Source organism: Amblyraja radiata, chromosome 1 (assembly GCF_010909765.2).
Source record: "Amblyraja radiata isolate CabotCenter1 chromosome 1, sAmbRad1.1.pri, whole genome shotgun sequence".
NCBI classification, from domain to species: Eukaryota; Metazoa; Chordata; class Chondrichthyes; order Rajiformes; family Rajidae; genus Amblyraja; species Amblyraja radiata.
The window spans coordinates 168,984,778-169,009,492 of NC_045956.1; the positions used below are offsets into that span (position 1 = coordinate 168,984,778).

General features: G+C 42.7%; 1 protein-coding gene across 2 annotated transcripts in view; it reads left to right on the forward strand.

Annotated features, from left to right (window-relative positions):
• The window catches only part of ddrgk1 (DDRGK domain containing 1), a 79,250-nt gene that overhangs the window by 37,289 nt on the left and 17,246 nt on the right, over nucleotides 1-24,715 (forward strand). The window contains exons 2-4 of one of the 2 annotated variants that reach the window (XM_033035117.1): nucleotides 4,465-4,617; nucleotides 9,782-9,894; nucleotides 18,086-18,187. In XM_033035117.1, the coding sequence (XP_032891008.1) occupies nucleotides 4,465-4,617; nucleotides 9,782-9,894; nucleotides 18,086-18,187 (368 nt within the window). The remainder of the gene's footprint in view (nucleotides 1-4,464; nucleotides 4,618-9,781; nucleotides 9,895-18,085; nucleotides 18,188-24,715) is intronic. The other variant, XM_033035128.1, reaches the window with a different exon arrangement.

Sequence of the window (24,715 nt, forward strand, 5' to 3'; positions counted from 1 at the left end):
GCACGTTATTTTGTCTTTTTAAGCACTGAAGACTTCCCTTTTCTCTCCCTTAGCTAGGTGTGCAGTTGGAAAGTAAATACAATTGAATTTCATGAGTGTTTGAATGTGTTTATTTGACATAAACACCGGATATGAACCAGAACAATTAAATTCATACTTGCTGAAGCCTCACAGGCTTATCAGTTTCAACAAAGAAAATGCAATGTTATGTTATTCTAAGTTAACTAGATCATGATAGTGTAAAACCAAAGACATAGAGCATCCATACTAGTGCAAATCCATAGTGGTTCAGTGGGGTTGTGGTTAAGGTTGTGCAGGGTGGTTCAAGAAAGCAGCTACGATCAATAGTGCATATCGTACTGGTTGCATTCTCCCTCTCTTGCTGCTACTTTTGGGAAGAAGGTCGATGGCCAACCCTGATGGTCAATGGGAGGAAGCTGTTCTTGAGCCTGGAGTTAGCAGTTCTCAGGCGCCTGTACCTTTTTTTCCAACAGTAACAGCAAGAGAGAGAGTGCAACCAGTGTGATGTGCTTTATTGATATTACCTGCTTTCTTGAGACAGCATTTCCTGTAGAACCTATTGATGGTGGGGAGGTCAGTACTTATGATGGTCTGGGTTTTCTTCAGCCTCCTTCATTCATGAGCATACAAACCAGGCCGTGATGCAACCAGTCACAATATGTTCTCCATGATATACTTGGAGAAGCTCGATACAGTATCTGGCGAAATGCTGCATCTCCTCAAATTTCTGAGGAAGTCGAGGTGTTGGTGAGATGTTTTGTAATTGTTGGGCCCAGGACAGGTCACCTGATTGTGTGGCAAAATATGCAGAGTGCCAACTATGGTGCTGCTGAAATTGAAAACTATTTTAAGAAGTAATTGCTTGAGCCTGAAAATTTGCTGACTAAAAGGGATTTTTAGAGCCTAGTGTGAGGAGCAGTAATTTGCAGAATGTAAATGTTCTGAATGTTTTGGACTTGCTTAGTTCCTGACGGTTTCCTCTGCTGTAGTTTATTATTATCTTAGTTATATGTGGTGTTAATTTTATCTAGTGGAAATTTGCATTCTTGTTTCATAGCTTTATTATTTTAAGAATTATCTATTTGTGTCAACTTTTCAACAACAAAACTCATGCTAATAATGTATTAGTCCAGACTTAAAGCATGGGCCAGTATATCTTTTATTATATCTACTTCTGTTTTATGTTGAAAGCTGCCAAGATACTCGGGAACAAAAGTAGAAAGAAAAAAGGACGCTTGAGCCAAATAAAAGCTTAGCTAAAGTGATTTTCTGGAGGGTCTTAAAAATGGAGCTCGAATTGTGGGACACTTGGAAATTTGGGAGTTGATTTTTTAAGGAGCAGATTACAGAAGAAGGGAAGGATAAGACTTGTGAAATTTTCAAGAAGTTCCATTCTACCCTACTGAACGATTTCACATTGACCAGTACAATGTGGCTCTAAAAGCTGGAGTAACTCAGCGGGTCAAGCAGCATCTCCGGAGAAAAGGTGATGTTTTGGGTCAGAACCCTTCTTCAGACCCTTGTTCTGACCTAAAACGTCACCTATTCCTGTTCTCCAGAGATGTAGCCTGACCCGCTTTTTGTGTCTCTCTTCAGTGTAAACTAGCACCTGCAGTTCTTTCCTATACAATGTGGCTCTAGTTTCTTATGAATAACTAAACCTGTAACTCCAGAGTGCTCATTCTAATTAGTGGAATTGACGTGCTGCCAACCATACCTTTGTACCTTTGTGGACAAACACCAGTCTGCAAAATGTAGGAAACACCAACTGAAGGAACAAAATCCACATGGTGCAATTTTGTTTTAATGCCTTGTTTTGGGGGATTACTCCAGAAATTGAACTTAAATTAGAAATTTAGAAGAGGGCAGAAGTAACGTTTCAATTTGTAAAATCTAGAAAACGTTGAAAATGTGAATTGTCCACCAGCAAATGACAATGAATATCAGTTTAATCCAAAATAGACACAAAATGCTGGAGTAACTCGGCGAGACAGGCAGCATCTCTGGAGTGCAGGAATGGGTGACGTTTCGGCTCAAGACTCTTCTTACATAGATATATAGACAATATGATTTGGACGAGGGAATTGAACGCAACATCTCCAAGTTTGCGGATGACACGAAGCTGGGGGGCAGTGTTAGCTGTGAGGAGGATGCTAGGAGGCTGCAAGGTGACTTGGATAGGCTGGGTGAGTGGGCAAATGCATGGCAGATGCAGTATAATGTGGATAAATGTGATGTTATCCACTTTGGTGGCAAAAACAGGAAAGAAGACTATTATCTGAATGGTGGCCGATTAGGAAAAGGGGAGATGCAACGAGACCTGGGTGTCATGATACACCAGTCATTGAAAGTAGGCATGCAGGTGCAGCAGGCAGTGATGAAAGCGAATGGTATGTTAGCATTCATAGCAAAAGGATTTGAGTATAGGAGCAGGGAGGTTCTACTGCAGTTGTACAGGGTCTTGGTGAGACCACACCTGGAGCATTGCATATAGTTTTGGTCTCCTAACCTGAGGAAGGACATTCTGGCCATAGAGGGAGTACAGAGAAGGTTCACCAGACTGATTCCTGGGATGTCAGGACTTTCATATGGAGAAAGACTGGATAGACTCGGCTTGTACTCGCTAGAATTTCGAAGATTGAGGGGGGATCTTATAGAAACTTACAAAATTCTTAAGGGGTTGGACAGGCTAGATGCAGGAAGATTGTTCCCGATGTTGGGGAAGTCCAGACCAAGGGGTCACAGTTTAAGGATAAGGGGGAAATCTTTTAGGACCGAGATGAGAAAACATTTTTCACACAGAGAGTGGTGAATCCACAGAAGGTAGTTGAGGCCAGTTCATTGGCTATATTTAAGAGGGAGTTAGATGTGGCCCCTGTGGCTAAAGGTATCAGGGGGTATGGAGAGTAAGGCAGATACAGGATACTGAGTTGGATGATGCCATGATCATATTGAATGGGCAGGCTCGAATGGCCTACTCCTGCACCTATTTTCTATGTTTCTATGTGCAGGAGTAGGCTATTCGGCTTTGGGCCAACACCGCCATTCAATGTGATCATGGATGATCATCCACAATCAGTACCCCGTTCCTGCCTTCACCCATATCCCTTGATTTTGCTAGCTGTAAGAGCTCTATCTAACTCTCTTTTGAATGTATCCAGTGAATTGGCATCCACTGCCTTCTGAGGCAGAGAATTCCACAAATTCACAACCCTCTGGGTGTAAAAAGTTTTCTACTTCGCAGTTCTAAATGGCCTACCCCTTATTCTTAAACTGTGCCTCCTGGTTCTGGACTCCCCCAACATCGGGAACATGTTTCCTGCATCTAGCGTGTCTAATCCCTTAATAGACAATAGACAATAAGTGCAGGAGTAGGCCAATCGGCCCTTCGAGCCAGCACAGCCATTCAATGTAATCATGGCAGATCATCCCCAATCAGTACCCCGTTCCTGCCTTTTCCCCAAATAGACTAATAATAATTTTATTTGTTTCTATAAGATATCCTCTCATCCTTCTAAATTCCAGTGAATTCTTCAGACTGAATGTCACTGGAAAGGGGAACGAGAGATATACACAATAATGTAGAGAGCTATAGAACAAATGAATGAAAGATGTGCAAACAAGTAACAATGTTAAAGGAAACAGGTCATTGTTAGCTGAAGTTAGGTGAGAACGAAAGACTTGGTGGGAGAGGGATGGAGAGAGGGAATGCAGTGGTTACTTGAAGTTAGGGAAATCAATATTCATACCCCTGGGTTGCAAGATGCCCAAGCGAAATTTGAGATGCTGTTCCTCCAATTTGCATTTAGCCTCACTCTGACAATGGAGGAGGCCTAGGACAGAAAGGTCAATGTGGAAATGGGAAGGGGAATTAAAGTGTTTAGCAACCAGTTAGAGACGCAAAGGACTGCAGATCCTGGAATCTTCATCAAAACTCAAAGTGCCAGAGTAACTTGGCAGGTCAGGCAGCAGAATTCTTGAGACTAAGAGTCTGATGTCTTTAGACTTTAGAGGTACAGGCTGTTCGGCCCACCGAGTTCGCACCGACCAGCAACCACCCTGTACACTGGTTGTACACTAGTTGTACACTGCAAACCTCATGTCCATATTGATGAGGTAAACTATACCTGAAGATTTCAGTTGAAGAACATTTTGGTTACTTCTCACATTCACATTGCACCCTTCAATTTGAAAATGCCTGTTTGTTCGCTAACATGCTCATTGCGACAGGAGGAGACCTTTTGATGAATCAGGTGGAGTCTGGCTCCAATAAACATTTTAAAGTAGGTAGAATAATTCAATCTTACTTACAAGTGACTGATCCTTTGAGAAATTTAGGAATCTCGATAACATTCAGCTCTGGCTCTGTTTTGTTTTATTGCGCCTCTATTGTTTAATGTGATTTATAATAAAATATATATTTTTCTCATTTTGCCACCTCAGCAGATCAGAATCAACAACAAAATGTGGCAGCTGCTGTTGGAAGACCACGGCCTCTTAATGAAGATCGGGCAGCAGGTGCTCCCAGGATACGGCGCAACCTTCGATACAGGGTGATGGCTCGGAGATTGCAAGAAGCTGAACAGGAAGCAGAAGGTGACTTACTAAATTATAAACGTTGTGTAGTCTCCCATTTAAAAATCAAAATTTCTTTTCACCCACCTCAAATGTTAGCAGGAAATCTGACTATTTTTATGCTAAAGTCATTTGGAAGGGTAAAATCTTTTCAGTGAAACATTATGAAACAGGAAAGATCAGATCAGATCAGTGCAGGAAGGAACTGCAGATGCTGATTTACACCGAAGCTCGACACAAAATGCTGGAGTAACTCAGCGGGGCAGGCAGCATCTCTGGAGAGAAGGAATGGGTGACGTTTCGGGTCGAGACCCTTTTTCAGATTTAGCCACCGCCAAAGTTACAAAGTACCCCTTTTTTGCCCCAATGGTCCATCCCCCCCCCCCCCCCCACCTCCCTGGAAGAAATCTTGCTTTCATACTTAATCTACATAGAAATTAGGTGCAGGAGTAGGCCATTCGGCCCTTCGAGCCTGCACCGCCATTCAATATGATCATGGCTGATCATCCAACTCAGTATCCCGTACCTGCCTTCTCTCCATGCCCCCTGATCCCTTTAGCCACAAGGGCCACATCGAACTCCCTCTTAAATATAGCCAATGAACTGGCCTCAACTGCCTTCTGTGGCAGCGAATTACAGAGGCTAGGGCTACTTGTTGATTCCCTGCATTATGTGGATAATTGTTATGTCCTTAGGGCAATGGAAACAAACTTGATTGTAATTAGAATTGTACTTATACTTAAATTTTGGAAAAATACATCCATACCAACGTTGAAAATGTGGATTTCAAACACGTCGGAAACCTCACATCTTGAAGAAATGCGACTCCTCCTAACAGACAAAGCAGACCAATTCTTAATGATTTGGTCTCCATTTATCGACATCTTACAAGCATATGGTGCAACATGACCGTAGAAATTAACTGTTTCAGGATCGGGTGGTCAAGAATAATAAATAGCTATTTCTCCTTCAATCTCCTGTTTTCTATTTCTTCTTTTTCTCTCTCTATTTTCTCTCTTTTCTTCTTTCCTACTTCTCACTGTTCGGTATCACGCACTTCTCTATTTTTCTACTATTCTCTTTCTTTTCTTTCTTTTACTGCTATAAAAAAAAAAAAAATAATAAGAAGTTGTACATAAAATGTAACATATCAATATATATTAGGTATCTACAAGGTACCACATTATTGTACTTCTAAGAAAAAAAAGAAAAAAAAGGGGGAAAAATAAAAAAAAAGTAATTAGAATAATCTTTATTCTATCAAATTTGGATCAAATTTAAGAAAACTATTAAAACATGTTTCAAGCATGGTCAGAGTTTAAACAAACTTTGTCTCACCATATGGAGCAAATACCTGACATAGATAGTGGACTTGGAATAAAAGGGTTTCTGATAGACATTTGTCCACGGGCCATTCATAATCCACAGTCTGAAGGAGATTATTTGCTGAGGCTGCTGGTAGCCAGATGACTCTTTTGCCTCAAGGTTTCAAAGTTGGTTAAAAGCTAAGTACAGTAGGTATATTTGCATATTGCCAAGGTTTGTGTGCAGCCTAATTTCTATATATGTTGGATGATCTGTTATTTTAGCATCTGATGTGTGGCATCAGCACCTTTCAAGATTTCAGATTTTTAAAAAGATATTTAACTTGCTCCCTCAAAAAGAATGCATGGTTTATTTTTCACTTCCAATTTTTTCAGTTGAAATCATGGCATTCGGTAAAACAAAAATGGGAATTTACTTTAATTTTAGAAACCAGAGACCCTGCTCATAGCCGATGATGTACATAGAGAATGCACATCTGAAATTAGTAGAATAAAGTAGATACTAGCTGTAGCAGTTTGAAAAAGGGGTGTTGTTTAGATCCATGTGTGTTCACAAAAGAGAGGAACTGTGATACTTTGCTGGAGGCTTGTAAAATTACAGACCTGGGCCTACCTAGGCTGACATCTAATTCCTTCTGATTATCAGTGATCCCTCTGCTCTACAATACTCCTCAGGGGTCTGCCATTTACTTTGAAGGTCCTGTCCTGGTTTGACTTCCCAAAATATAACACTTTGCACATATATGTATTAAACTCCATTAGCCAAGACCCCTTGCGCAGCTGATCAAAATCCTGCTGTAATTTTTTGATAACTATCTTCACTGTCTACAATACTACCTACTTTAGTATCATCTGCAAACTTACTGATCAGGCCTTGTTCATTTGTGCCCAAATCATTGATATAAACTACAAACGGTAATGCGCCCAGCACCGATCCCTGAGGCACACCACTAGTCATAGGCCTCCAGTTCAAGGAACAACCTTCGACCACCACTCTCTGCTTCCTTTCATGGAGCCAATTCAGTTGGCTAGCTTCCGTCGATCTAACCTTCCAGAGCCGCCTACCATGCAGAACTTTATCATGGGGCTTGCTGGTCCATATAGACAAAGTATATGGCTTTGGCCTCATCAACCTTTTTGGCTACTTCTTCAAAAACCTCCAGTAGATTTGTAAAACCCACGCACATATCAATGCTGACTATCGCTAATCAGCCCCTGTTTATGCAAATGCATTTTTATCTTATTCCTCAGAATCCCCTCCAGTACCCTCCCTACCTCAGACATTAGGTTCACAAGTCCCTGGTTTTTCCTTGCAGGTATGATTTTATCCTTAAATCATAGCACAGCATTCACTGTCTACAATACCTTCCAATCTTCTGGCACCTCACGCATGTCTAATGATGATGCATATATCTCAGCCAAGGATCCTGCAATTTCTTCTCTAACTTCCCACAGTGTCCTCATATACATCTGATCAGGCCTGGGGGATTTATCTAACTTCATACGTTTTAGGAAGTCCAGCATCTCCTCGCTGTAACAGGAACTGTCCTCAAGACATCTCATGAGGCACACCACTAGTCACGGTCTGAAAATCCATCATCAGCCTCTGATTCTTTCCATGAAGCCAATTTTCTATCTAGTCAGCTAGCTCTCCCTGGATCGAATGCGATCAAACATTCCAGAGCAGCTTACCATGCGGAACCTAGTCAAATGCCTCGCTGAAATCATATGTTCAATGTCTACGTTCAAAGCTTCTTTATTATCACATGTACTGAGGCACAGTGAAATTGTTTTTTTGCACAGTTCAGTAAATTATTATTATACATAGGCACAAACTCAGATTAAGTGCAAAGTATATAGAAATAGCCTGCTGAGACCTTATACCAATCAATTTTTTGGCACCATTTTCAAAGTCCTAGTTGCAAATGGCCATATTTCAGTAACTAAGGCAATGATGAATGAATTAGAGCTAGCAGCTGATGTGATACTGTACAGTGTTAATAGTCACATCTAGAGGATGTCCTGTGCTTCTAACAGCTACTTCAACACATATTTTCCAGGTGATGATAGATGAGATTGTAGGCTTGCCAAATGAGCATGTGGAACTGCTGAGTAAAGAATCTCCACTGATGCATTTTCATTATATGAATATGATATTTACAGGCGGTACTTCTGAGTAATTATTGACTGTTGTTTGTAAAACAAGGTCACGCAAATTGATTATTAACTCTTATGTTGCCTTTTCATTCCACCAACTGGAAACAGCAGTGGGTAGTTCTTAGCTAAGGAAATGTTTACTGAAATTTGTACAATGCTATATTTTTGGATGAATTACTCGTAAGCCAACTTCCAGCCCATGTCACACGAGGATTCTCATTTACTTTTTTTAGTAAAATGACCGCAATAGTTGCCTTCATTTGCAACCCACCCATTCTCACACAGCTGTGCGCTAACTGTGGGTTTTGAAACCATTTGTAAAGGTGGGACCTAATGTCAGCTTCTCAGCCTTGTGTTTCATGCTGAATGCCCACTGTCTCTTTGAGCTCTTTTACTTAGGTTAGTTATAAACGCTGAATGCATTCCTTATGACGCTTTAGTTTTTTTCAATTTTGCACAAAAGACTCCAGGGAGGTTATGCATTCTGCAGTTGTAGGTTGTGATAATTGTTTATTTTCCACTTGTCACAGTTGGTCACATTTACTATTAATTTTGTAGACAATTAATGAACATCCAATTTCATTGTTTAGCATGTTATAATTGGTTTAATAAGTTGGACTGGAAGTTAGATGATAATTTCTGATACATGGTATTGACAACAGCATCAACAGCAACACCTCTGAAGTGTTTCTTATCTTGTAATGTATACTTGATGTATCCTATTTTACATTACCACACACCAATGTAAAATCTCCATGGATGAGTAATCTTAAGCATTTAACTGATCAAGTTATTTGGTTCTCTTATTGTGGAAGTTATTGAGTCTCCCAGGACAATGCACTTTAAGCCTCTCTCGTGTCAGTAAAATTTAATTCTGTACAAATTACAATATATATGTAATAAAGAGACAAAATGCTGGAGTAACTCAGTTGGTCAGGCAGCATCTCTGGAGTAAGATGGCTAGGTGATGTTTTGGGTCAGGACCCTTTCTCATTGCTCCAGAGATGCTGCCTGACCCGCTGAGTTACTCCAGCATTTTGTGTCTTTCTATGGTATAAACCAGCATCTGCTGGTTTACATATATATATATGTTTACATACATGTATGTTTACATACATAAATGTGTCAAATATATCTAAAAATAAACAGCAAACACTAGCCTAACAGGTAATTAGTGTAAAGCATTTGACAAAAGCAAATTAGAAAGGCTACCACTGTGATCTTCATATAAAGTAGGTCATCATACTTTTATGCATAGTTCAATCTTCCCAAATTACAAATTGAAAGGGGCGGTGTAAACAGCTATTAACAAAGTGTATTTATACAGACCATGGAAATGAGAAATCCCTTTTTTTCTTTTTTTGTGCAGATACAAATTCATAGGTGGTAATTTTACACTATCAATAGTTTCTAATGAGCCGTGTTATTACTGATTATGATCTGGAAATGCTGCACATCCAATTGAAGTGAATAATATTTTGCTCAATCTTCCAAAATCATGTGCTTTACATTTATATATTTTTTATGTTTACTTCTATTGTCCAAAGGTCACATTTGTCGTCTTTTTTTTATAGTGCTTAAAAAATGTTAATCGTCCTCATTTGTCTTGAACTATGGCAGAGAACATTTGGATGTTTGTAAGTTTATTTTGTTTCTAGTTTGACAATTAGATCATGCGTATTTATTTTGACTTTGATTAACAGTTGATGAAGGGGATGCAGAAAAAGTCGATTCTGAATTTCATGCACAGGGCAAAATTGGAGCGAAGAAGCAGCGGAAATTGGATGAAAAAGAACAACGTAAAACACAAAGAGAGGTAAGAAAATATTTTTAATAAAGGATAACACAGAAACTCAATGCTGTTACAACAAAATGTAAATTCAGCAGTTTTCACAGGTTCCTATAAGTGATCTGTTGATAACCTCATTGCTTGGCCTAAAGAAGGGTTATGGAAAAAACAAAGATCGTCTGATTCTGTCAGTAGTTTTTGACCTTGGTACGGCCAGGCACGGAAATCGCTATCAAAGCATGGGGGGGACTGGGGGAACACAATTTCTCACACACACACACGCGAGACTTCGGAGGCTTCAGCCCTGTGGACGGTAATTACCGGAACGACGGCCCAGGCTTACGGCCAGCACGGAGAAGCAGCGCTAAATCCAGCTCAACTCTGCCTGCCTCGCCGGGTTAACCTACCTGGACTGACGGGACACCAGTCCGGATCCGTGGTGCTAGCGCTGCTTCTCCACGCTGGCCGTAACCCTGGGCCCTCGTTCCCGTAAGTCCAGGCAGGGCTGTAGGTTAACTTGGTGGGACAGGCAGAGTTGAGTTGGATTTAGCGCTGCTTCTCTGCGCTGGCTGTGGGCCTGGGAGCACCGCTTCCGTGTGACTACCGACGTCTCTAGCCACCCCCGGGCGTGGGGTGGGGGGGGGGGGGTGTCACTTGGGCGGGGATGGTCTAGTGGCGGTTCGACAGCGATTGCAGCGCCGGAGAGCCGGGATCGATCCTGGCTGCGGATGAGGCGCAGGTCTGTGTCCATGGCTGCCGAGATTGTTTTTCGCTTGTGACCCTATGACCTGGGCAAGCAATTTAAGCTCCGCTCCATGATCTTTGCTCCACCAGGACGTCTCCCTCCTCCAATCACCGCGTTCTATCGTCAGTCCCACCCCCCTACTTCCGCCTCTGACCGATACCTCCCTCCTCCAATCATCGTGCTGAATCATCATGTCCCGCCCCATTGCCTGCTGACTGCCGTCTCTCTCGTCCAATCGCCGCCCTCGATTATCAGTCCCACCCCCACTGTCTCGCGGAAAGCGGAGATTTCACCGAGTTTTAAAATCCGGATTACAAAAAATGGGGGGGATCGTCCCCCACCTCTCAAAACAGGGTCTTGACATGCGAATCTGGTAATGATATAAACACAGTGAAGTGCTATGTAATTGCAATTAGTTTTGCTGCAATTGAAGTTAAATAAGCACTGATATGTAGCCACCTGCAGAACATTTAATTTATCTTCCGTATTCTGTGATAAACCCGATAGGTTTTTCATTGTTTAAAGTTTTCATTGTCCAAAGACTTACTGGGTTGTAGGCTATGGCTTCGGTAAAAAAAAATGTAAGTTGTCCCTGGTGTGTAGGATAGTGCTAGTGTGCGGGCTGGTCGGAGTGGACTGTTTTTTGATGTTCAATCCAAGGGAATATTTTACAAGTACTGTAACGGGCACAAAGAAATACCATGATTCTCAGCTATTAGTCTGAATTAAGTTAAAGATTTGGGGGAATTTACTGAAAGAGAGAATCCTAGTGCAATCCAATTCATAATAGTTCTTTAGAAGAACAATTGGTACACCACACCTTTTGATATTAGGCGAGGGGGAGGATATTATAGTAGTATTCAAAGAGGATGAAAGGACACTTTGGTAAAAGTATGTCTCACGATTGGTAAAAAAAATATTTTCCTCGGGTTAGACAATAGACAATAGGTGCAGGAGTAGGCCATTCGGCCCTTCGAGCCAGCACTGCCATTCAATGTGATCATGGCTGATCATCCACAATTAGTACCCCGTTCCTGCCTTCTCCCCATATCCCCTGACTCTGCTATCTTTAAGAGCCCTATCTAGCTCTCTCGTGAAAGTATCCAGAGAATCGGCCTCCACCTGAGGCAGAGAATTCCACAGACTCACAACTCGGTGTGAAAAAGTGTTTCCTCATCTACGTTCTAAGTGGCTTACCCCTTATTCTTAAGCTGTGGCCCCTGGTTCTGGACTCCCCCAACATCGGGAACATGTTTCCTGCCTCCGGTATGTCCAAACCCTTAATAATGTTATATGTTTCAATAAAATCCCCACATCCTAAATTCCAGAGTATAAAAGCCCAGCCGCTCCATTATCTCAGCATATGACAGTCCCGCCATCCCGGGAATTAACCTTGTGAACCTATGCTGCACTCCCTCAATAGCAAGAATGTCCTCTTGTTCCAATACTCAAATCCTCTTGTTATGAAGGCCAACATAACATTCGCTTTCAGCACTGCCTGCTGTACCTGCATGCTTACTTTCATTGACTGATGAACAAGGACCCCCCAGATCCCGTTGTACTTCCCCTTTTCCCAATTTGACACTATTTAGATAATAATCTTCCTTTTTTTGCTACCAAAGTGGATAACCTCACATTTATCCACATTGAACTGCATCTGCCATGCATCTGCCCACTCACGGCAGGAATTATTCTTGTTCAAATACCATTGTGCACTTTTGTGCCCTGCTCATTGAAGTAATGTTTTCCTTATGCAAAATGTGCTGATGCTAACCTTGCTAGTTTAGAATTTCCATTGGCAACCTGTGACCATTGTAGTTTAGGTTTAAGTTTATTATTGTCATATATCAAGGTTCAGTGAAAACATTTGTTTTGCATGCTATCCAAACAGATCATGTATACCATACACAATGCAATCATCAAGCTCAAGTACAATAGATATGGCAAGTGATACGCCGTGCTTTTTAAATTATATTTTTGTATTTATGAAGGGCACCCTGCTGAGAAAAGGATATAATGCGAGGAGTAGAAGCAGTTAACCAAAGGTTTCTTATGCACAATCTTGTACCTCAGTACTACTTTCCTGCACTGCTCTTATTGTCCAGCAACTTATTGATCTGTCCTGAAAATCCTAATTGACTGAATCTCCGCTGCACTTTCGAATAGAGAGAATTTCAAAATTTGCTATCTTCAGGGTGAAAAAAATTCTTCTCATTCTGTCATCCCCGGAATGACTGACCCATTATTTTGAGACAGTGACCCCTGTTCCTTTTATCTCAGCCAGGGGAAACATGATCCCCACGTCCACCCAGCTTAATCCTGTAAAAATTTTCAATGTTTCATCAAGGTCACCTCCCATTTTTCCAAATGTAAGGGAGCATAAATCCAGTCTGCTTAATCTCTCCTCATATGACAGAACTACCATCCCTGGGACTAATCTGATCAACCTTCGCTGCACTCCTTCTAATGCTTCTTCCGTGGGATGGGAGAACAGTGCTGTGCACAGTTGTCTAAATTCAGCTGTATCAGGCCGCTACACTTGCACGCAATGCTTCATGCAATATAGACTAAAATCCTGTTTGACTTCCTAATACCTTGTTGTACTCATAAATTCATAAGCGATAGGAGCAGAATTAGACCATTTGGCCCATCAAGTCTACTCTGCCATTCAATCATGGCTGATCTATCTTTTCCTCTTAACCCCATTCTCCTGCCTTCTCCCTATAACCTTGACACCCGTACTAATCAAAAACCTAACTATCTCTGCCTTAAAAATCTACATTGATTTGGCCCCCACAGCCATCTGCGACAGTGAATTCCACAGATTCACCACCCTCGGACTAAAGAAAATTCTCCTCATCTCCTTCCTAACGTAACATTGTTTAATTCTGAGACTGACCTCTGGTCGTAGACTCTCCTGCTGGTGAAAACATCCTCTCCACATCCACTCTATCCCGGCCTTTCGCTATTCGTTAAGTTTTACTGAGGTTCCCCCTCATCCTTCTAAACTCCAGCGAGTACAGGCCAATGCCGTCAAACCTTCATTATATGTTAACCCACCCATTCCTGGGGTAATTCTTGTAAACCTCCTCTGTATCCTCTCCAGCGCCAGCACATACGTCCTCAGATATGGGGCCCAAAATTGCTCACAATACTCCAAAAACTTGTGTGTTAACTTTCAGTAATTTGGGTATCAATTCATCCAGGTCCTTTCGAACACCAACATTTTTCAGTTTTGCCACTTCAAAGATATTCTGTGCTTCTGTCTACCCTGAGACCAATTTCTGATGTGGCATCGGTTTAAACAACTGTGGCCTCTCCATGAAATATATTTTTGTTGACTCAACTCTGCAAGTGTAAATTGTGGTTGAGCTATTGATCTCACTGGACTCCAGTTTAACGTTGTTTGTGGTCAGGCAGCATTGTAGTTGCAGCAGCTGAAAGTAATGCACGTAACAACCAAATGATCAGACTGCCATTCAGTTGTTAGGGAGATGCATTGAGAGGCTGACATTCAACACAGTGAAGTGTATGATTATTCAGCAACATGAGACTACAGCTGAAGTTGATTGTAAGCTCTGCACCTATTGATCTTATCAAGGAACATAATATGGTACAACCAGTGATGCGTCATCATTTGATTAGTAAAGGTGTCAGGGGTTATGGGGCGAAGGCAGGAGAATTGGATTGAGAGGGAAAGACAGATCGACCATGATGAAATGGCAGAGTAGACTCGAATGGCCTAATTCTTCTCCTAGACCTCAGGAGAATCGCTGCTTGAAACAAATGGACCTGTTCACTCTCTTATGCAGCTGATCATGCTCTCTTATGCAATCTGTCATTTTCAATTCCCTGCATTACCAATGGGGTGAAGGGTGAGTTTCTGGGGAAAAAGTTGCATACATCTGTCATCTCAACATGACACCAGTCACGAATGTCTCTGCCATTTATTGACATCCCATAATCACTACCCAGAGCAAATCAAGCAGAAATAAGGTCATAAGGTTATAAGTGATTGGAGTAGAATTAGGCCATTTGGCCCATCAAGTTTACTCTGCCATTCAATCATAGCTGATTTATCTCTCCTTCTTAACCCCATTCTCCTGCCTTCTCCCCATAACCTCTGACACCTGTACTTATCAAGAATATCCACTGACTTGGCCTCCACAGCCTTCTGTGACAAAGAGTTCCACAGATGCACCACCCTCAAACTAAAGACATTTCTCCTCATCTTCTTCCTAAAAGAGCTTCCTTTAATTCTGAGGCTATGACCTCTAATCCCAGACTCTCCCACTAGTGGAAACTAGTGGAACAAAGAATTATGTATTGCACGATAATAATCAACTTCCCAGTGGGTGTTAGATGCTATCTGTACCTGAACAACATTGCCGATACTGCACAAATTTAAAAAAAAATCTTTGATTTACTGCTATTTTTTTGTAAGGGAAATGCATCGTTCAATGTGTGGACAATCAAGATATAGTTTGAGCACGCTATCTGCAACCTTTCAAGGTGAAGCTGGACAGAGTGTCGAGCAAGTAGCTGCTACAACACCACATAGTTGGCTATGAAATGCATGTGAATGCATTGCACCAGTGCTAGTACCATGGCACAACTTTATACAATGGATAATCAAAACAAACATTTCTGGTGGTGTGAACATGGGGGCTTTGGTTAAAGAAATAGGGTCTGTCCAAGCTGTAGTTTGTATATGTGTCTGACTGAATGACTGAGAGCTTGTGAGAAGAGTCTTCATATTTGTATAAATATCACTACATAGAAACATAGAAAATAGGTGCAGGAGTAGGCCATTTGGCCCTTCGAGCCTGCACCGCCATTCAATATGATCATGGCTGATCATCCAACTCAGTATCCTGTACCTGCCTTCTCTCCATACCCCCTGATCCCTTTAGCCACAAGGGCCACATCTAACTCCCTCTTAAATATAGCCAATGAACTGGCCTCAACTACCTTCTGTGGCAGAGAATTCCACAGATTCACCACTCTCTGTGTAAAAAATGATTTTCTCATCTCGGTCCTAAAAGACTTCCCCCTTATCCTTAAACTGTGACCCCTTGTTCTGGACTTCCCCAACATCGGGAACAATCTTCCTGCATCTAGCCCGTCCAACCCCTTAAGAATTTTGTACGTTTCTATAAGATCCCCCCTCAATCTTCTAAATTCTAGCGAGTACAAGCCGAGTCTATCCAGTCTTTCTTCATATGGAAGTCCTGCCATCCCAGGAATCAGTCTGGTGAACCTTCTCTGTACTCCCTCTATGGCAAAACTACACTATCTTGGATCATGACATTTCTTTTAGCATTAAGCCATTAAGCTAGGATTCACATTCTTGGCCAGTACCACAATGGTCCTAGAGCACTGTCCGATTCCTTTTTGAGCACAGGACCTCTCCTGGCATTTATTTCACTCAGCAGGACTCCATTATCATATTCTGAATATCTTTCCCTTTGAGGCAAACAAAATATAACAAATAATTAGGAGGACTGTTGGAATGTTGGCCTTTAGTGCAAGGGGTATTGTGTATGCATATAGGGAAGTTTTGGAGCAATTTTACACACCATACCTGGAGTACTGGATATAGTTTTGGTGACCATATTTAAGGAAGGAAATACTTGCATTGGAGCAGATACACTAGCTTGATTTGTAGGATGAAGGGGTTCACGCAGAGAAAAGTTTATCAGATTGGACCTGAATCATTGGAGCTTAGAGGAATGAGAAATTATCTTAATGTAACATACGATTCTGAGGGAAATTGATAGGAAGAAAGTTGAGAGGATGTTTTCTCAAGTTACAATACTAGAACTTGGGTTTTGGGGGGGTGGGGATTACTATCAGAGTAAGGGGATATATATCTCAGATTACTCAGAGCTGAGGGAATTAAATCTAGACACGGCATAAATTGACAGACCTTTGAAGTGCATGAGAGTGTGGGTGCATGGGTTGAGAATCAGAAAATGGTGTTAAGGCCAAGTTTAGATCAGGCATAGATCTTGATAACATCATAAAATGCTGGGGTAACTCAACAGGTCAGGCAGCATCTCTGGGGGAAAGGCGTGATCTTAATGAATGAAGAAGCAGACTCGAGGTGCCGGGTGGCCTATTCCTGCTTCTTGTGTTCTCCTTGATGCTGTAGTGTGGCTACCATGAGGAATATGCTTTAAAAAGTTTACACACTTCTGAGATAGGTGCACACCAATGTGTTCTTTGCTAAATTGGGTGATGGCCCATTGGTAACAGTGCAGGTCATTATTTGGTCCATGATTTTGTGCGCAGATTTCATAATTTTTAATGGGGAAACTAAGTTGGCACTATCGTCATACCTTCTGAACCCTCTGAATTTGTAGTCGGCAGGGCAGTAATCTGCATATCGCCAACTCATATGCAGCCTACTTAGTTCATCATGAAAGGTGGAATCCAATTCTAGGTAAAACATTCATATCTCAACTGCATTAATATGTTGAAGAATAGGAAGTGGAGATGCGTGTGGCAGGGTGACTAGTTTGTTAACTAATTACTTACTCAGAAATTTGATTCTTTGTCCAAAGTTGTAATCTATTTTGGAAACCCCCCAATCATAATTTTGGATTTTTTGGTCCCTTCGGCCCCTTCAAGTATTTTTTTTTTAATTACGCAAAATTAGTATTGATTAAACAATTGACTTAACTCAAGAATATTTATGAGAATGCTTTTACTTTTATTCTATTTGCTTCTTTGCCAACCTGTGTGATATCCCAGTGTATAACACTAAATGCACTGAAAACTAATTTAGGGCAGCATAGTGGTGCAGCTGGTATAGTTGCTGCCCCATGGCGCCAGGGACCCGGGTTCGATCCTGATATTGGGTGCTGTCTGTGTTGAGTTTGCACGTTCTCTCTGTGACATTGTGGGCTTCCTCCAGGTGTTCCGGCTTCTGTCCACATCCGAATGACGTGCTGATTTGTAAGTTAATTAATCTCTGCAAATTGCCCCTATTTTGTAGGGAGTCGTTAGGAAAGTAGAATGACAGAGAACTTGTGTGAACGAACAATGGATGGTCGACATGAACTAAGTGGGCCGAAGGGCCTGTTTCCATGCTATGGCACTAAACACCAAATAAAAACATGTATTCTTGCTGGAATAAAATTAATAGCAAAATGAAAGACCAAAATGCTATCTGCCTGCATTATGGTAGATTTCTTTAATAAAACTACATGTGGATTAAAATGTCACAAGATACAGGATTTTGTGAAGTGAAGTTCCATTTTGAAAACTATTGAATTCTGCAGTAATCTTTTGATTATGTATCCGATTTAAAATATAACACATAAAAATAACTGAATTATCAAACATGTATTTACGATGCATTGTACAAGAAAAATTAAAACTTTCAATCAATTTTATTGGGCTAGAATGTACTGGGAAGTAATTTGAATTTGAATTGATTTCACTGTTTTTGTGTTCCTTCAAACAAAGGCTGAAGAAGCAGACAGAGATGAACGCCGAAAATTGCAGCATCAGCGAGATGAAGACAGGAAGAAAGATGAGGAACGGCTTCGACTTGAAGAGCAGAGGAAGGTATAGAAACTGTTTTGCTTTTTTAAAATGTGTTTTAGTTGGTTCAGCAAACTACACATTTCGCAGATTAGTGTGCAAAGCTGATGCAACACATGTAGTTGGGCATAGAAAATATTCTGCTGTTTGAAATAGTTTGTTGCTGTGCAGAGAGACAAAGCAGAGCGGCTGCAAAGCCGCTAACAGAGTTACATTTGGATTATTGATAGGCTAGAGCAAAAATATATTACATCAATTTACATGTTTTGTTGCACAGATGGACAATAGGCACCTTATGAATGCAGTTCAACTCTAGTGGGGGAATTGGATGGACAATGGCCTGAGAGCAAGATGCTTACACTTTAAGCTGCTTCACATTTAATTGGAAGTGGTGGATAATTTAGCAAGTTCTGTAATGAACTCGGGAAATGGTCAGGCATGGCAGGTATATTGACTACCTTCATTGTGAAAGTCTAGCCATGACCACCTTTAATTACTCAGAAAATGTGTTCATCAATCATAGATGGCCATGGCTTGAAATGGACACAGATGCTTTCCTAAAATAGGGAAGATGTTGTATGTCCTCTCACTTCTTCTGCAAGTTATCTCAAACACCATTGACCCAGTGTCTTTTGGGGAAATAATTCGAACTAGGAAATCTTAGGGAGATTAAGGATAAGGACCATCGATCAATTTGGAATGCTAATTTTGTTTTGTCATAAACACTGCTTGACCTTCAAAGTATTTATAGCAGTTTGTTTTTAATATTAGTTTTCTAGTATCAGCAATCTATTTAGCTACAGTTAAGTTCTTGGATGGCAGGAATAAATTCTGGTATAGATTATCAATTTAATCAAATAATTTTTGTTTGCAATATCTTGCAGTGTGTCTCAATATGTACAAGTATCTAGCTTGGGCAGGTGGAATTTTAAGGAAGACTAGACCAAGTGTGACCCGTTTTGGGGGGGGGGGGGGTGGCCTGCAGGTCACACATACATTCTCCACCCCTCACACACACACTAACCACCCCCCCCCCCCACAGACACACACACATACTTACCCCCACACACACACACCCACAGACGTGCAGAGAGAAAGCGGGCAGCGGGGCGCGCGTCAACCAAAGGACTGGGAATTCAGCGGCTTTAATCCAGAGCCTGGGGAGAGGAGGGGTCGTCGCAGGGGAGGGCTGGTTCCCGAACGCAATACTTGCTCTCTCCTGGCTTCAGGGCCCGAGTACGGGGGGGGGGGGGGGGGGGGGGGGGGGGGGGGGTAGTGGTCGGTAGTGATTTTTGATCATTTTGATAAATAATGAGAAATAAAGCAAGAATCTTTCAGGTAAGACGATTTCGGAGTACACGGGATAAATCTCTACCAGAATATGTAAAACATTTACCGTTAGAGCATCGTTTTTTTCGAGCAGATGTGATTTTACACCCACACACACATCCAAGATCAGAGTTTTATAATTATAGAGATGATAGCGCTACAATGACAAAACTATGCATTTTCAGATGCATTTTTTGAGCCATCTTTGAATACCTAGACTTGCACACGTGCACTTCTGCTTAAACAAATGACCACATATGGATAATTGAAACCAGGCCAAATTCATTGCCGTGCTAAAGCCAGGAATTCAGCCAGACAGTCCAGCTGTCATTAAATGTTCTTATTTCCTAATATGTTTACATTTAACCAGGAGGGGCCTTCTCTTAGATCTAGAAGATAGATACTAAATGCTTGGCTGACAAAGGAAATTGAGACGTTAGTCAAAAACAAGAAGGATGCATGGGACAGGTAAAGGCAGCTGGGATCAAGTGCATCCATGGAGGAGTTTTGGGAACTAAGGAGTAAACTAAAAAAGGAAATCAGAAGGGCAAAAAGGGGCCAGGAGATAGCTCTGGCGGGTAGCATTAAGGATAATCCCAAAAGATTTTATAAATACATAAGGGGAAAAAGAGTAACTAGAGAGAGAGTGGGACTTCTCAGGAATCAAAGAGGTCACCTCTGTGTGGAGCCACAGGAGATGGGCAAGGTCCTAAATTAGTATTTCTCCTCTGTATTTACCGAGGAGAAAGACAGTAGGATGGAGGAAATTGAGGTGTCTTGAGAGCAGTCAGGGTTACTGTCGAAGAAGTGCTGAAGGTACTGTCGTGTTTGAAGGTAGACAAATCACCAGGGCCTGATCCGATATATCCGCGGACATTGTGGGAAACTAGAGAGGAAATTGCTGGAGCCCTGGTTGAAATTTACGAGTCGTCCTTAAATACAGGAGAGGTGCTGGAAAACTGGAGGGTGGCAAATGTTGTGCCTCGTTTCAAGAAGGGCTGCAGGGAAAATGCTGGAACTAGAGGCCGATGAGCTTAACATCTGTAGTTGGTAAGTTATTGGAGAGTATTTGAAGGGATAGGATATATAGGCATTTGGATGGGCGAGGGCTGATTAGGAACAGTCAGCATGGTTTTGTACGTGGGAGGTCGTGTGTGATAAATCTGATTTATTTTTTTGAAGACGTGACCTAAAAGGTTGATGAGGGCAGAGCTGTAGATGTTGTGTACATGGACTTCAATAAGGCGTTCGGTAAGGTGCCGCATGGTAGGCTGCTCTGGAAGGTTAGATCGCATGGGATCCAAGGAGAGATAGCTGAAAGGATAACGAATTGGCTCCATGGAAGTAAGCAGAGGGTACTGGTGGATGTTGCTTCTCAGACTGGAGGCCTGTGAGTAGTGGTGCGCCTCAGGGTTCGGAGCTGGGCCCGTTACTGTTTGTCACCTACATCAATGATTTGGATGAGAACTTACAGGGCAATATTAGCAAGTTTGCTGATGATACAAAGTTAGTGAACTAAGTTAGTGAAGATAGTGAAGATGGTTGTGAACGATTGCTGCAGGATCAGGATCGATTGGCCAGGTGGGTCGGAGGAATGGTTGATGGAATTTAATTCAGAGAAGTGTGAGGTTTTGCATTTTGGGACGTCGAACAAGGGCTGGACCTACACAGTAACTGGTAGGCCTCTGGGGAGTGTTGTTGAGCAGAGGGATCTAGGGGTACATGTGCATGGTTTCCTTGAAGGTCGAGTCGCAGGTAGATAAGGTGATCAAAAAGGCTTTTGGCACTTTGGCATTCATCAATCAGCGTATTGAGTATAGAAGTTGGGAGGTCATGTTGCAGTTGTATAAGACGTTGGTGAGACCGCATTTAGAATATTGTGTTCAGTTCTGGGCACCATGTTATAGGAAAGATATTGTCAAGCTTGAAAGGGTTCAGAAAAGATTTAGGAGTATGTTGCCAGGACTAGAGGGTGTGAGCTATAGGGAGAGGTTGAGTAGGCTGGGTCTCTATTCCATGGAGTGTAGGAGGATGAGGGGAGATCTTATAGAGGTATACAAAATCATGAGAGGAATAGATTGGGTAGATGCACAGAGTCTTTTGACCAGAGTAGGGGAATCGAGGACCAGAGGACATAGGTTCAAGTTGAAGGGGAAAAGATTTAATGGAATCCGAGGGGTAACTTTTTCACACAAAGGGAACAAGCTGCCAGAGTAGGTAGTTGAGGCTGTGACTTTCCCATTGTTTAAGAAACAGTTTGACAGGTACATGGATATGACAGGCTTGGAGGGATATGGGCCAAGCCCAGGCAAGTGGGACTAGTGTGGCTGGGACGTTGTTGGCCTGTGTGGGCGAGTTGGGCCGAAGGGCCTGTTTCCATTCTGTATCACTCTATGACTCTATGAGAGAAATCTATATTCATACCACTGGGCTGTAAACTGCCCAAGCGAAATATGAGCTGCTGTTCCTCCAATTTGCGTTTAGCCTCAATCTGACAATGGAGGAGACCGAGGACAGAAAGGTCTGTGTAGGAATGGGAAGGAAAATTAAAGTGTCCAGCAACCGAGAGATCAGGTTGGTTCACGCGGGCTGAGCGAAGGTGTTCCGCGAAATGATCACCCAGTCTGCATTTGATCTTGCTGATGTTTAAGAGTCCACATCTTGAACAACGGATACAGTAGATGAGATTGAAGGAGGTGCAAGTGAACCTCTGCCTAACCTGAAAGGACTATCAGGATCCCTGGACAGAGTCGAGGGAGGAGGTATAGCAACATATTTTGCGGTTGCAGGGGAAGGTACCTGGGGAGGGGGTGGTTTGGGTGGGAAGGGATGAGTTAACCAGGGAGTTTCGGAGGGAACAGTCGCTGCGGAAGGTGGAAAGGGGTGGAGATGGGAAGGTGTGGCTCGTGGAAGGATCCTGCTGGAGGTGGTGGAAATTTCGGAGGATTATGTGTTGCATGCGACGGTTGATGGGGTGGAAGGTAAGGACTAGGGGGACACTGTCTCTGTTGCGACGGGGGGGAGCAATGGTGGAGCTGCGGGTTACCGAGGAGGCATGAGTAGGGCCTCGTCTATAATGGCAGAGGGGAACCCCTGTTCCCTAAAGAATTAGGACATTTTGGATGTTCTTGTGTGGAACACCTCATCTTGGGTGCAGATGCAGCGTAGATGGAGAAATTGGTAGTAGGGGATAAGAGTCTTTGCAGGAAGCAGGATGGGAAGAAGTCTAGTCGAGATAGTTGTGGGAGTCAGTGGGTTTGTAATAGACGTCAGTCTATTTCTTGTGATGGAGACTGTGCGATTAAGAAAGGCGAGGGTGGTGTCGGAGAAGGTCCAAATAAATTTGAGTGCAGGATGAAAATTGGTGGTGAAGTTCAAGTTCAAGTTCAAGTGAGTTTATTGTCATGTGTCCCTGTATAGGACAATGAAATTCTTGCTTTGCATAAGCACACAGAAAATAGTAGGCATTTACTACAAAACAGATAAATGTGTCCATATACCATGATATAAATATATACACACATGAATAAATAAACTGATAGTGCAAATAACAGAAAGTGGTTGGTAATAATCACAGTTTTGTCCGAGCCAGGTTTAATAGCCTGATGGCTGAGGGGAAGTAACTATTCCTGAACCTGGTTGTTGCAGTCTTCAGGCTCCTGTACCTTCTACCTGAAGGTAGCAGGGAGATGAGTGTGTGGCCAGGATGGTGTGGGTCTTTGATGATACTGCCAGCCTTTTTGAGGCAGCGACTGCGATAAATCCCCTCGATGGAAGGAAGGTCAGAGCCGATGATGGACTGGGCAGTGTTTACTACTTTTTGTAGTCTTTTCCTTTCCAGGGCGCTCAAATTGCCGAACCAAGCCACGATGCAACCGGTCAGCATGCTCTCGACTGTGCACCTGTAGAAGTTAGAGAGAGTCTTCCTTGACAATCCGACTCTCCGTTAGCTTCTCAGGAAGTAGAGGCGCTGATGTGCTTTTTTGATGATTGCATTAGTGTTCTCGGACCAGGAAAGATCTTCAGAGATGTGCACGCCCAGGAATTTGAAGCTCTTGACCCTTTCAACCATCGACCCGTTGATATAAATGGGGCTGTGGGTCCCCCTCCTACTCCTTCCAAAGTCCACAATCAGTTCCTTGGTTTTGCTGGTGTTGAGGGCCAGGTTATTGCGCTGGCACCATATGGACAGTTGCTCGATCTCTCCTCTGTACTCTGACTCATCCCCATCAGTGATACGCCCCACAATAGTGGTGTCGTCAGCGAACTTGATGATGGAGTTCGCACTGTGGTTCGCTACGCAGTCATGGGTATAGAGTGAGTACAGCAGGGGGCTGAGCACGCAGCCTTGAGGTGCTCCCGTGCTGATTGTTATTGAGGCTGACACATTTCCACCAATACGAACAGACTGTGGTCTGTGGACGAGGAAGTCAAGGATCCAGTTGCAGAGGGATGCGCAGAGACCCAGTTCTGCGAGTTTGGTAATCAGTTTGGAGGGGATGATTGTGTTAAATGCCGAGCTGTAATCAATGAATAACAGCCTGACATATGAGTTTTTGTTGTCCAAGTGGTCCAGTGCGGAGTGGAGGGCCAGCGAGATCGCATCCACCGTTGATCTGTTGTGGCGGTACGCGAACTGCAGTGGGTCCAGGTTTTTGTCGATGTAGGAGTTGATTTGCTCCATGATCAACCTCTCAAAGCACTTCATCACCACCGGCGTTAGTGCCACTGGTCGATAGTCATTGAGGCATGTCACCTTACTCTTCTTGGGCACCGGTATAATTGATGCCCTTTTAAAGCAGGTGGGGACCTTAGACCTCAGAAGTGAGAGGTTGAAAATGTCCGTAAAAACTCCCGCCAGTTGGTCCACACAGGTTTTTAGAACACGACCGGGTATACCATCAGGACCAGGTGCTTTTCGGGGGTTCACCCCTCTGAAGGATTTCCTGACATCGGCCTCTGTGACTGAGACTGAAATGCCATCGCAGCGAATGGGGGATCGGGAAGGCACATCAGTATTCTCCCTGTCAAAGCGTGCGATGAAGTCCATGATTTCTGCGTGGGTGCAGGAGGTAGCACCGATGCAGTCATCAAATTAACGGAGATAGCGGTCGGGGATAGGGCCAGTGTACTCCTGGAACAGGGATTGTTCAACGTACCCTACAAAGAGGCAGACCTAGCGAGTGCCCAAGCGGGTGCCCATAACTACGCCTTGGATTTGGA